At 35.2% G+C, this 14607-nt stretch overlaps 1 protein-coding gene and 1 non-coding gene across 8 annotated transcripts in view; one reads left to right on the top strand and one right to left on the bottom strand.

The window, feature by feature from the left end:
• Ythdc1 (YTH domain containing 1) overlaps positions 1-14607 on the bottom strand; it is a 33975-nt gene that overhangs the window by 6661 nt on the left and 12707 nt on the right. For 4 of the 7 annotated variants that reach the window (XM_036200781.1, XM_036200780.1, XM_036200784.1 and 1 more), the window contains 9 exons: positions 13772-14100; positions 13240-13660; positions 9837-9926; positions 9275-9328; positions 8601-8695; positions 7916-8024; positions 7709-7826; positions 2704-2788; positions 1571-1737 (listed from right to left, as the gene is read on the bottom strand). In XM_036200781.1, coding sequence (XP_036056674.1) covers positions 1571-1737; positions 2704-2788; positions 7709-7826; positions 7916-8024; positions 8601-8695; positions 9275-9328; positions 9837-9926; positions 13240-13660; positions 13772-14100 — 1468 coding nt within the window. The remainder of the gene's footprint in view (positions 1-1570; positions 1738-2703; positions 2789-7708; positions 7827-7915; positions 8025-8600; positions 8696-9274; positions 9329-9836; positions 9927-13239; positions 13661-13771; positions 14101-14607) is intronic. The other 3 variants (XM_036200783.1, XM_036200787.1, XM_036200786.1) reach the window with 1 other exon arrangement.
• On the top strand, positions 2344-2450 carry LOC118592616. The gene has a single exon (XR_004946090.1). It is a non-coding gene; the product is annotated as a U6 spliceosomal RNA (small nuclear RNA).

Below are 14607 nucleotides of genomic sequence, written 5' to 3' on the forward strand. Positions count from 1 at the left end.
AAAATAACCCAGCATCAGTAGTTTTCAGCTAGTTCTCTAAATACTGAATATTTTCATTAACTTTTGCAACAAGTCACTCAAAATTGCAGTTAAAACCAACAAACCCAAGAACACCCCCCCCCAACAGAATAAAAACAGTTGCATCTACAATAAATAGCACTAATAAAATTAAAAGCTGGTTTATAAAATAAACATACCGCTTTCTTGTAGTTTGGGGAGTGCATTTACGACCGGTATAAAACATGATAGTAACAGTTCATATAGTAGTCCAACTACTGACTTTAAGCTGTAAGCCACATACATAAATAGAGGCCCTGGCAGGCTTGAGAAGGTGTAGTGGTGTTATAAGTATAGTTTGCAGTCCATTGCAAAACTGAGGAAAAACTTCACTTGTATATTGTATTGCACTGGAAACCTCTTAGCTTAAAACTTCAAAAGACATCTTGGTGATCAGTCCTTTTAGGCCAAAAGTAAGGGGCTCTGCCAGGTTTCCTCCTACCTACTTGACAAAGTCCTTTTTAAGCTCAAAGAAATGGGACTCTTGTTGGATTATCTGTACCTACCACAGGTTGTTTCCACCAAAAGGGAACTTAACGAAAGGTTTCATCCCATCAACCACACATCCAATAGTCTTTAGCAGAATATTTTAGATTTAGCTGTATGCAAATCTATACAGGGGAAGGTGTTGGGTAGAAGGGCTTAAATCAGTTCTTTTCAAAGACTTCTCTCCAATTCTGTAACAAGTTAAACCCCCTTTTCCTGGAAAATGCTGTTTAGTTCATAAGGTAGTGATCAATAACCATGGCGATCCTCTAAAAACCACTTTAAGTCCACAGGTACTGCCAGCATCTGGAAAAGTTGTAAACAGACACAGCAACAGCCCTTCGTTTTGGTTTGTTGCCGGGTCTCCCAGGGCCACTTGATCCCCTTTGGAAAGAACCTATTGTTTTCAGAAGCTCAGCAGGATGTGTGAATTCACTGGGCACATGTTACAGAATATGTGGCAATGGGGTTAACACATCACGGTGACAAAATTGGAAAGTCCCAATAATGCTCCTCTTGAATATGAAATAACTTAAAACATTTATCCTCTAAGTGAGGCGTCATCTTCTCAAAAATTATTAGTGATCCTTTATAAAAGTCCCATATGTGATAAGGCTTATCCAGAGACATACCTGAAAGAAAAGGCTTTTTATAAATATTAACAATTTTTGCAAATAAAGACTTCCTCCTCTTCCTCCTCTCTAACCTGTTCTTAGCAACAAAATGCCTACCTCGTTTCACTTGCGTATTGTTTTATCAGAGTACTAGCTAGTCTAAAGTGCTCATTGCTTGTTAGTAAATTATTTTTTCTGCATTAGGAAAGATCCCCATTTTCCTCTTGAAAAAAATGACTGAGACCAAGGTGACCATGTGAAATCCTCAATGAAGCCACAAACTAGTCCATGCAGCTTGATTTGAGGATTTTCTCTTTCTTCTTTACCGCAGGACAAACTTTTGACGAATCACATTCCTCCATCATGTTATCCCGATACATGTGCCTATTATCAGTCCAAAGAACGTTTCTAACCTTCCCACATCCCGGACTGGTTCTCGACGGGATGGTCGTCCTCTTGATCGAGGCTGAGAATGCATTCTTCTCTTGTGACGCATTTTATGAATGAGCTGATACAAGTCAATACTTTCATCAGGGGGAAACAGAAGACAAAGCTGGGTTCCACATTCAAGTTCAATTTCCTGGAATGTTAAAGTAACAATTAAGAGCAAAATAAAATCTCTAAAAGACTTACAGGTTCCTTATGTACAAAACTGAACACTGACTGTTGTCAAAGACATTTTTCCCAAGGGACTAAACACGAGATTCTAATACACTTACAGGTTTATAAAAACCCTTCCAAAGTGTTTTAACATATTTGAAGAATAGAAACTACAGGTGTACACACTCATCCACAAGTGCAGCTGCTTAAAACTATGCAAAAAATATTTGCATAAAACATAAAAAATAAGTCATTCATCTTAAAACAACTAAGAATATGTCTGAGAAATAACTACAACACAGGCAGACTAACCTACAAGCTTATACAAAATTGTTACTTTTAATTACCAACATTTTTACTTAAAAGCAGTAGGAATAATGAGTATCTGTTGGTACCAAATCATGTAAAGGAACTCTAAGAATAAAAAGTCTGGGTTTATTTTAAATCACTACACGTTCAACTTAATTTGCAGATGTGTGTGCATACCTGCATACATCTGTCTTTTCAGTGGTCATTTTCTATTCAGAAAAAAATCAGACATGCTAATGGCAAATCTAAAACTATACTATAAATTAAAAATTTATGAGTGCTTGTTTCATCAGCACATACACTAAAATCAGAATGATAAAGACAAGAATAGTATGCCCCTTGAGAAAGGATGGTGCAGATTTTTATGAAGCATTCCACATTTAAAACACTTATAATGAAAATACTACAAAGCCTGGGCCACTTCTCATTCATCCCTTTCCCTTTAGTTTTATTAGTGAAAGTACCATTTACCTGAGTACCAACATTAGTAAATATCTTATTACTAATTAATCATAGAAATCAGGAATTCCCCAATACTCTGTTTTTCACAATTCATATTTTTCAGACATGGTTTTAAAATGTCTTTTAATAAAGATCTACAAATGGCTGAATAACGTAGCTTAAAAATGAAACAAACCTGTCCATCACGCCCAATCTTGACTGGCTTATGTTCATTCCAAGGATTGGTGAGATGAGCTGATTTAGTGAAGGGTAATTCACGCCTAAATATAAAATAGTATAAATTATATTCTTTTGGAGAGTCTTTTAAGGATGCTATATTACACTTCAGTAGTCTATTAACTGTGAATTAAACGCATCAAAAATTTAAAGAATCACTTACACTGGTAGTATATATATAACCCTCTACAGAGAGCCCCTTCAAAACCTTCTTTCTCCAAAAAATCCAATATAGGTGTTCCTTAATTTAAAAAGAATTATATCCTTTGTGAAATCCAAAATGGTAAATACTTTAAATCAAAATACATTTACTATGTTTAACCTAATAAACACAGCTTGGAACATGGGTTATTTATAAAATCAAACAAGCATGTATCAGCCACAAGGAGGAAAAAAAAAAATGGAAAGCACTGAAAAGACTTCAGTTACCTGTCTGTAATGAGTAATATCAAATTAATGAACCTACAACACAAACCAATGTATTCAAGACACCCAAGGTTGGTAAAATAAATGGCACACTACTACATCCCCAACCTTTCTTTCAGATGCAGGTGACTATTAAAATCTGGCTTGGTTCAATACAGACTTTTTAAATTTTTCTTACAAGTTACCAGTTTAAAACAATTGGGGGACGGGGAGCTGGATAAATGGATGGCAGTTAAGAGCACCAGCTGTTTTTTCAAAGGACCTGGGTTCAATTCCCAGCACCCACATGGCAGCTCACAACTGTCTGTAACTCCAGTTCCAGGGTATCTGATACCAATGCACATAAATTTAAAAAAAAAAAAAATTCACAGAACTAAAAATCTACAGCTAACAAAATACAGTTACAGATTATTATTTTTATCACTGGAAGCATAGCACAATACTCAATATCTACAATAAAAGTCTCTGTCAAACTAGACACATCATTTAGGGCCATGACTTTTTGGTACCATCAGCCATTATCAGATTGATGACACTGCATACTGCTGGGTGATACTAGTTCATCTCAGCCGGATATAATAGGATGAAAGGGTAGATTAATGTACTTCCTTTTAAAGAGCAACAACTTGTTTAAAATGTTTTATATTGGTATAGATTTTAGTCTATTGATACAAACTTAATTTTGTTATACTGTGTGTATATTTCTACTCGTGTTTAAGATATTATGTTTGTATAGCTCATATGGATAATTAAAAATTAGTCATCTATGATAATCATACTTGTAGCCATGTTATTTAAGTCTTCTAGGTATACATAGATATATTTCAGATAGATAGGTAATCTTCAAATACTTCAAAGACCTACATAATATGACATTTAAAATATTTTAAAAATTTAGACTTTCTGGACAGTGGGACATATCTGCTCCTGACAGCACCGATTTACTTCAGTGAGAAAGATGGGCATCGAAGACACTCCATATGGAGTTTATCTTCTTCTTGGCAAAAATAGCCATTTGGGCAAGAAACTGTTCTTGCCTGGACTGCTTGATTGACTGGACGTGCAGGACCCACAGAAAGGTGACCACTGAACTTTGCTTGACAAAATGGTCCTTCAGGTTCCTGCTTCACAGAAAATACTGCCAAACATTCTACAGGACACTAAAAGAAGTGACCGAAAGACCCAATAGCCCTGTGGGCTAAAGACAGATGCCCCAACTTTACAAAGGAACATTAGGTGACTGTCCAGGCTGCCAGCTGTCTCTGTCTACCCTGCAAGACTCTCAAAAGTTGCTTGCATCCTTCTCCCGGTTCTCAGGTAATAATATATCCTTCTGAGGTCTTTGATGTAGTTAAAGCTAGATAGTTACAATTTTCCTTAGTTATGGTAAAAGTTAGATATAAAACCTTAGACTCACAAATATAAGATAGATAGAATATCTTCTTTAATATTGTTAACTGTAATTCTTGTTTAATAATTGTTTTGTTATATGTAATTTTACTATGTAAAAGTTAAAACCTTCCTTTAAAAAAAAAGGGGGGGGGGGAGTGCTTTGGATATCGCTCTGTGTAAATAAAATGCTGATTGGCCAGTAGCCAGGCAGGAAGCATAGGTGGGACAAGCAGAAAATTCTGGGAACAGGAAGGCTGAGGCAGAGCTGGCTGAGGCCAGCTGCCGCCATGACAAGCGAGATGTAAGGTACTGGTAAGCCAGGAGCCACGTGACAAAATATAGATTAATAAAAATGGGCTAAATATAAGAGTAAGAGCTAGACAATGGTAGGCCTTAGCAAATGGCCAAGCAGTTTAAAAAATATAAACGTCTGTGTGTTCATTTTATAAGGGGGCTTCCCGACTGCTGGGGCTTAGTGGGACCTGGAGAAAAGCTCTTCAGCTACACACAACTGTCTGTAACTCCAGTTCCAGGGTATCTGATACCAATGCACATAAATTAAAAAAAAAAAAAAAAATTCACAGAACTGAAAAATCTACAGCTAACAAAATACAGTTACGGATTATTATTTTTAATCACTGGAAGTGTAGCACAATACACAGTATCTAAAATAAAGGTCTCTGTCAAACTAGACACATCATTTAGGGCCATAACTTTTGGTACTATCAGCCACAATTAGACTGAAGACACTGCACACCACTGGGTGATACTAGTTCATCTCAGCCAGAGTGTGACAGATAACTGTGATACCATAGAGAAAACGAAATTTAGCATGTTAGAATAGCATCCTTGATCCATGGAACACAGTATCTGCTCACATCAGTTACAGAATAAACATCTAGTCACTTTGAACAGATAAATAAGCTATGAAATATGAGTGCAGATATGACATTTACAATATTAAGTGCACCAGAAATTATGTGAGAGATCAAGACTTAAGTCACTTTGTAGATGACAAATTTAATAAAAGAACAGAAAACAGTGAAGCCTTTTATGTGATATAATAATGGTTTGGCTATATACATTAAGTTTAATTCTGGATAAATGGTATTATAGATTACAATGTTATTCTGAGCTCATTCCAGGTGGCAACATGGTTAAACATGCCTTTTTAAGTTATATACAAACATTCATTCTGCAACTTTCATATGGCTACAAAATATCTGAATTATTGGGGATTCAAACTCAGAATGGGTTTCAGACTGTTTAATAATTTAGCTCTGAAAATCCAATATAAATCTCATTTTGTGGAGAAAAACAAAACTCAGCCTTTAAATGACTTACCTGAAGTATCAATGTAGCAAGTATCCATAAAATACTGTGTCTCCCAGAACTTTCATTAAATTACACTTTAATAAAACTAGTACTAAATAATACAGTTTTCACCCTAAGAAATTGTATCTAGGTACACCTAATAATTTTACAAAGTAAAAGCCTTTCTTCCTTAAACTTTACATCCAGTCTAAGTAGGCTGGACTATTCCAGGATATCCTCATGAATTCCCATACTAAACACAGTTCAAGTTTAATTGCAAGTTAACAAGTTAGTAAGATAGCCAATGAGTCAATGTAAAAAATACAAATTATCAAATAAAACTCATCTTGTAAAATTAAGAAAACTTTCCAATCTGCAAATATAAAAATCAATACAAGTAAAAACAATCTAACATAGGCTATGTTATAAAATATAATTTGTCTCTTGGTCCCAAAAAAGACTGCACAATTACATACTTCTGTATTACAGTATTTCCTTTGGCCTTTACAATTATGGACCCGCAAATAAGAAAAATAACTGTTTTTTACCTGTATCAATTAAGAAATAATCACCAAATTTTCATAGTGTGTGTGTATGTATACATGCATGTGCACATGAGGTCAGTTCTCTCCTTCCAAACTAAGTCCTCAGGCTTCATAGCATGTACCTTTACCTGCTGAGCCATCTCACCAAAATTTTAAAGTTTGTATTCCAACTTAAGTAAATCATTATTTTCTCTTCTGAGAAAAGTCAGTCACACACAGTAGTCTCATCTCAATGTTCTGTAATTATGTATTTTTTAATTTATTCAATTTCTATATGTATTTCATGAACATTTATTTTTGCAAAATGTTGTATACGAGACAAAACTATTTTACTTAACCAATTTCATATTTATTTTAACAAAACGTAGAAGCCTTTCAGTTTTTACTATAGAAGCTGATCATAAAATATGATTTGTGGGCTGGAGCAGCCCAGTGTAGAGAGACATTCAGAATCTGAGTTCCCAGCACCTACAGTGTGTGCTCACAGCTACCTGTATTCAAGCTGCAGGGGAACTGAAGCTCTTCTAGACTGTGGGCACCTGCACTCACATGTACACAGACATATACACACATACATAAAACCTTAAGGAGTAAGAAGCAAGTGTAGTGGTGCACGTCTTTAATCCCAGCACTTGTAATGCAGAGGCAGGAAGATCTCTGTGAGTTTGACGCCAGCCTGGCTCTACATATTGAGTTCCAGGACAGCCAGGGATATAAAAAAAATAAACAAACAAAACTCAATCAACACGAAGAAAAAAATACTTTAAGACAAAAACTCAAATCTTCAAAGAATTTGCATCATTTTGGGGCGTTCCATTCAAAAGCAACCTAATACAACACCCCCTGGGCTTCACTAAGCCCTGGCTGGCCGCACCACTGCTCCTCACTGTTTGGCTCTTCTGTCACAGCACTATGGATTCATTCCTACAACCTCATGGAGTAGAAACACAAACAGCATTTCCCCTCCTCATTGGGTTTCTTGAGTCTTTACCCTGGCATTTAACTCAGTGATCCTCCTGCCTCTGCTCACCCCCATGTGTTGATGTTACAGACGTGTGCCATCATGTTTAGTTCCCTTATTTGTAACACTTCTAATTCCTTTAAATTCCAACAGTCAATTTGTAAAAAATAACATTCATATAGTCAGTTTCAGATATTTAATGTTGTATATAACGGTATGAACATGACATGAAAAATCTACCTTAATCAAACTACTACAGAATTTATGTTCAACCAGTTGCCATTCACAACATGCCAACTTTCTGTATACTGGTGTGTGTAATTTACCTGCAAATCCAGTCAATTTTAAAGACACCTCCAAGCATTTTAGCACTCATTCCTGCTGGAAGCACCCAGTGTATAGGAGATCCACCATGATGTGATTCTGAAGACAGTCTGGCAAAACCTAAGGAAACCACAGTATCAAAAAATAATTTAAGAGTCACTGTAATTATTATTGTTATATGTCCAAAATAACAAAAAACTTATGCTTACCTTGAAATTTTCCACTTTCTCTGACAGAAAATATTAAGATAACACTCCTTGCAGATCTGAATGCAAGATTTAATTTCTTCTCATTTACAGGCAATGTGGACCATACACCCTATAGAAATAGTACAAAGATTACAAATTGAAATCAAATACAAGTTTTATGTGTAATCATTAACCCAAGTTAGAAACACTATTAATACTGACTGAAATATGGTTAGAAATGTGAACATTTTGATAATCAATTGAAAATGTTATGCAATTTAAGAATTTGAAAATACAGCAACTGGTGTAAAATATAAGTGTACTACTGTATTTCTTCAGTATTCTCCAGTAACTGATAATCCTTTTGGTAAAATCTCAGGTGGACTTTAAAGCTATGGTTCCTCCTTCTTTCTAAATCCAAGTGACATTAAAAATATTAATGGCTGGATTTAGAAAGAAATATTAACAGAAACACATCTATTACAACATAAATGATACAATCTCCAACACTATACTATGGTTTCTAGAATAAGAGAAAAGGGTAAATTCACACCACTACCAGGTGCCCTTTCTCATCACAAACCAGATCTAGAGTAACAACTGGGAAACTCAAAGCATCTTATGCTACTGGAGGTAGTTTCTATTGATAACTGCACTTTAACATTTCAGGTTTGGGACTATTTCAATAGGGCTAATGCTATCATACCTTAGCTTTGGCAAGGGACACATTCTCGTGGTTGTTACTCTTTATGAGGAAAAATCTTGCATCCTGAAGGACATATTTGAGTTTACTGGTTTGATCTGAAAAAAAAAAAAAAAAAAAAAGAAATCCAGTTTCATTAACCATGGACATTATAACACATAGGTGTCCAACTATACAAACTAGTCCTCCAAACCCAGCTAAACTGTAAAAACTCTAATCACCCAATCAACCTAGAAAGCTCAGGCACAACAGAATAAAGTAAAGCTAAGGAGAGAGAACCAGCACTGTGCAGAGCAGCCTCACCCAGCGATGTTCCAGTATATCAGACCCATGCTTAAGTATGACCATGGTTTCAAGTTCTGAAAACATTTATCAGATTTATCTAAAGATTGATCATAAACTACTATGCTGTTAAACAAATGTCCAAATGTGTGAATATACCAATAATTATTTCTAGAAACTAAGATATACCAAGCTGTCTAAAATTATTGGAAAAAATAGGCAATAAAAAGGAGACCCCAAACACGGAATTTCCTGTTTAAGTTTATAATGCTTTCTCCTTAACATGATATACCGGAACATGACCACATTAAAACCAACTATTGATGGAGAACCGATAAGGTAAATAATGACTTTATGGAGCATGCAATGAAAACAATTTCAAATTTAAATGATACCTTTTCGGACAGCACGAACGGAAGATGATAATTTCTCATGCTTCTTTTCTGAACCTGTATTTAGCCAAAGTACATTTGTTCAGATTGAGCTTTAATAGATAAAGACAAAATTTCTACAGTCTTGTCACATAAAATTCTCATTCAAGACAAATTAATTCTTCCTGGCGCACCCACACACACAAAAAATATTTCTCAATGTGTACGAGTGGTTTGTTTTTTTGGGTTGTTCGAATTTTTTCTTTTCTTTCTTTCTTTCTTTCTTTTTTTTTTTTTTTTTTTTTTTTGGTATATTTGAACAGTTTCCCACTCAGAAAACTAGTCACTGAATCATCATCTTCCAAGAGAAAAAAAAAAAGTGAAAATTGAAAATTCCACTGAAGCAGTAACAGAACAGGATTAAAATAAGAAAAAGCTTAAGTTTCCTCTAGAATTATTATTACACTGAACATGCCAAAATTCAGTACTAATGGACATCAACAATTCACATTAAAACTACAACCTCCACACTTTCTATAGCAGGTTACAATCAGTCATCTATGATGCTAAAATTAAATAGGATTACCTGCATATGACTCTGACGCAGAACTGCCACTTCTATCAAAAACAATAGGTGATATGCCTCGAGCTCTCTTCCTTTCCTTCTTTTTCTCATCTACAGCAAAAAAAAATCCAGACAAGTTTTTAAAGTATCACAGTACAAAAGAAGCTCTAATAGGTACTTCAAATGAGAACCTGTCCTGCATCTAGTCTTGTTTTCCAGGTCTTAAACATTAATCATGGTTCTTCATCTTCTCATTGCTTAACTTCCTCACTGTCAAAAAATACTGCTTAAAGTATGTTTGACCCTGTCACACATTCCAAACAATAAAAACACATGAATATAGAAGTCAAGTACTTACTTAATTGCTTTATGAAAAAAGTTTTCCACAAGAGAGGGAAATTTGTAAAGCAAATATAATTTTCTTCAATAAAATTTATTGTGTATTTTGTATGTACCATGGAGTGCTGTATTGAGTCCTGTTGCTTGTTTGAACTACTCTACCATCTTCCTCAGAAGTCTATTGTGATGTATGCAAATATCAGAACACAAAGCATTCCGACTGGAAAACACACATATAGACATAACCAAAAACTGATTCCTCACTACATCGAGCTTAATTTGGAAATTTATAAATATATGAGTATGGAAACAGAATTAAGCTCTCGTGCCTCTTGCCATTGTAATCATACAATGATGAATTCCTTTAACTGGACGATAAGGAAAATAAGGATAAAATATCTTAAAAAAAAAAAACACAAACAAAAACCAACAACAATGGAAATCTGAAAAAGAATATAGTGGTCAGACATACAATACCCTACTATATAATAGTATATAATGTCAGTTACCTACTTAAAAACTAAATTCTCTTCTCTGTTGAGATTTAGATATGAAAACCTTGACCAAAACCAAACAAAACCCCCGAACCAAGCAATGCTGAAATTCCAGTTCTTCAGTAGTAAGACACAACTTGAAAGGCTGGCCTTCAAGCTAAAGAAAACAATACTTGTGTTCCATTCTTCCTGAGCAAGCAAAAGATATTTTACAGATTTGTTGTTTTTGAAAGCACTAGTACTTCTCAGGATGCACCCTAATACAAGTATGCAGATTGCCCATGGTAGTTGTAATGTATAAAGCAAGGACATTCTGGCAGCTCTTGAGCAAAGACACTAAGAACTTGAAAACATGGTGGTCACTCTAGATTTGGTGAATATCTTGGTGGGTTTTCTTTAAAATTACTGTTGCGTTTTTTTCAAAGCTGTGATATGCTTAAATTTTCTTCCCTGAACATTTTAAGAATAAAAGCCTTACAAATTCTTTAGCCCAAAAGAGTAAGACATCTCTTGTAGCTAAAATCTCTCACAGAGATAATACAGGGAAAAGAAAAACAGATGCAGAAGATCTTGTCCAACTGAATTTATAGCATAGGAAACTTGGCATTAGTAAATGAAACAGCAAAGAAATTTTCAGCATATTATAATAAATAATTTCCACTATGGATGTTTAAAAAAAAAGCTTTTAAATTGACCAGAGTTACTTTATATATTACTAAAAATTCTGAGAAAAAGTAAACTGGAGAAACTGAACTAGTGATACTGAACTTAAATGTGGTCCCTAATATTAAAAAACGGGCATATCCAAATCTGAAAGTTCCATACTAACCCCATTTTTTTCTTTTGAGTAATGTGTGAGTATATGTGTGTGTGTATATATATATATAAAACCTAAAAATTACCTATGTATAGTATCATAAGTAGGTGTCACATAAGGAATTTTCAGTTCTAGGTATCTCTTTTATAACAATCTATTAATAAAAATTATGGATTTGCCAGGTGGTGGTGGAGCACGCCTGTAATCCCAGCACTTGGGAGGCAGAGGGAGATGGATCTCTGTGAGTTCAAGGCCAGCCTGGTCTACAGAGCTAGTCCAGGACAGGCTCCAAAGCTACAGAGAAACCGTGTCTCGAAAAACCAAAAAAAAAAAAAAAAAAAAAAAAATGGATATTTTGCAAAACGATAATCTAATTTGGAATATATTCTCCATAAAAAATATGAAGTACTCTACCACACTAACAGATTCATATAAGAACTTTATTAAAAATGAAAAGTGTTTCAGGTCCTAATCACTTCAGCAAACCCCATATTTGATTCAATACCCAAAACATACAATTCCTGTAACAAAATTTCCTCTGTCTCCAGAATTGAAGATTCTTCGCATTAGCAACATATTTTGGTTTTGCTTTTGAGACAGTCTTAAACATAGACCAGGCTGGCCTCAAACCCACAATATTCCTGCCTTACCTTCCCAGGTGCCTAAGATAACAGGCTTATAGTACTACACTCACCTTGCCAATTGACTTATAATCCCTATCCATTATAGAGAATAAAAAAATAAAGCCCATTAGCTTGTAAAATGAATGAGAGAACAAACTTTCTGTAACTTTTTACATCAAATCCAACTATTACCTATTCGCTTAAATACTTCTTTAAAAGACTTCTCTCAAAAAAATGTCTAAACCAGGTAAGGGCTGTGTAGAAAGAACTATAAGAAAAGTACTTAAATCCTCAAAGCTATTACTCAAGTGAACACAAGGTTAAAGCACTTCAGATGCTAATCACCACAAAACAGGTGGTCAATGACTGTCATTTATACTAACTACATCATTATTATTTACTTACAATGACCTACTAATGGTAAAATTCTGTAATACAGACTATTATTTCAATTAGGTAGCACATCTAATCTGATAGCACCCTACAGGAAATGCCCATGAAACTATAAGCACCTCTTTTTGCTGTAACCTTTGAATTTTCCTTTAGAAGGGCAACTTGGCCTTGTGAGTGGACTTATGTTTTATTTCACAGATTAACCAACCAAGTAAGCATAAAGGAAAGGTAGTACTAAAGAGATAACCTAATATGTCTCTTACCAAATTTTTCTACAAGATACTTATATTCTTTTTCACTATACCTCAGTCCTCTATAGGATATCTCAGCCATAGTTATTTTTGCTCTACTGCAACATGATAGAAATGTAGGGCATTCTACCATGAAAATGTCCTAATAACTAGTGGAAAGATTCCATGTGAATTTACACCAAATGCATATATATCTGAACAAGCTGCTGTCAATGATGTAAATATTAAGAACCTAGAAAATCAAAGCCTGAAATATACTTTCATATAAACAAACATGGACTCACACAATTCATACTAAATTCACAGCCAGGACACACTTTAAAACTTGTAAATTTTACTCAAAATTATTAAAACATATTACTTGACATTCAGGGAAAGGCAACTAAATATAAAAGATGACAAAACAACCCCTTATCACCCCCAAGTCCTGCCAAAGGAGAGACAAACAGTCTCATATTTAAAACAAACAAAAAACGAACAAAAACCCCACAAACAAACAAACAGTACCTGATCCATCTGTTCCTGAACCAGATCTGACAGACCCATCTGTGAAGGAAACAGACTCAGAACCAGAGTCACTGGCCTCACTCCGGGTGTCATAGTCATTTCCCTCTTCCTTCTGATCTCTCTCGTCCTGTTCATAGTCTTCCTCTTCCTCCTCCTCCTCCTCTTCCTCTTCATCCTCCTCTTCCTCCTCCTCTGCATCTTCATCCACTTCCTCATCATCTTCTGCATCTTCGTCTACCTCTTCGTCTTCCTCTACATCTTCTTCCACTCCTTCCTCCTCATTCTCAGTGTTGTTGCCCTGTTCATCAGAAGAACCACTGCTCCCCGTCTCATGGTCAGAGCCATATTCTTCAGAGTTTACTTCTTCCTTTGAGGATTGGCTGGATCTGCTTGCACGTCTATCAACTTCAAGCCCAATTCTCTGATGTTTAAAGAAAAAGGGAATCAGCAGTCATTAACAGACAAGGTCAAGACGAATAAAGTTCTAAAGCCTCAAAAAACCTGCTTTATTATCTGCAATAATATTTACTACCTCAGAACCATCTGGTGTAGGAGACTTGGCCCTTCTTTCAGAATCCCTTTTCCGTAGACAAGCTTTTTCTGGTTGAGTCTTGTAAGGTTCTCGAGAAGAACTACTTGACAGACGAATTTTTCGATCAGCATCTAGACGCTTGTTCCTTTCAGATCTTTGATATTCCTCATTTTTATATTCTGTAACCGACTTTCCTTTTGTACTAACTATTCTTTTATTATTGCTAACAGATGAGCTCAGTGGCTTGGAAATCAACTGCCGTGAATGGATGGAAGGCTTCTGTCGCTTGCTGTCAGTAGATTCCATTCGTTCACTTTTTCTTTTTGATCCTTTAAAATACAATTTAAAAAGAAAAGTATTAGTACTACACGTCATTAATTTCACCAAGATTTACAAATAATGTATATCAATCAGGTATAAACAAATAAAAATAGGAAATCTCATTTCTTTAAAATATTTCCTAAAATATTTTAACTCCAGAACAAATTTAAACAAAACAGCTTTCCAACTGCTGAACTAAAAGCCCATTATTTGAAAGATTTTAAATGTTATTTTTACTACTTTATGTGTTTGTTTGCATGTATGTATGTGCCCCAGAGCTCAGAAGCAGGTGCTGGATCCCTGTAATTGTGAACTGCCATGGGAGTGGTGGGAACTGAACCCTGGTCCTCTGCACAAATAAGTACTCTTAAATGCCAAACCATCTTTCCAGCCTCTTCGTTTGTTTGTTTGGTTTTGGTTTTTCAAGACAGAGTTTCTCTGTGTAGCTTTGAGCCTGTCTTGGATCTCACTCTAGCCCAGGCTGGCCTCGAACTCAGAGATCTGCCTGGCTCTGC

The sequence above is a fragment of the Onychomys torridus genome, chromosome 10 (genome assembly GCF_903995425.1).
Source record: "Onychomys torridus chromosome 10, mOncTor1.1, whole genome shotgun sequence".
Lineage (NCBI taxonomy): Eukaryota > Metazoa > Chordata > Mammalia > Rodentia > Cricetidae > Onychomys > Onychomys torridus.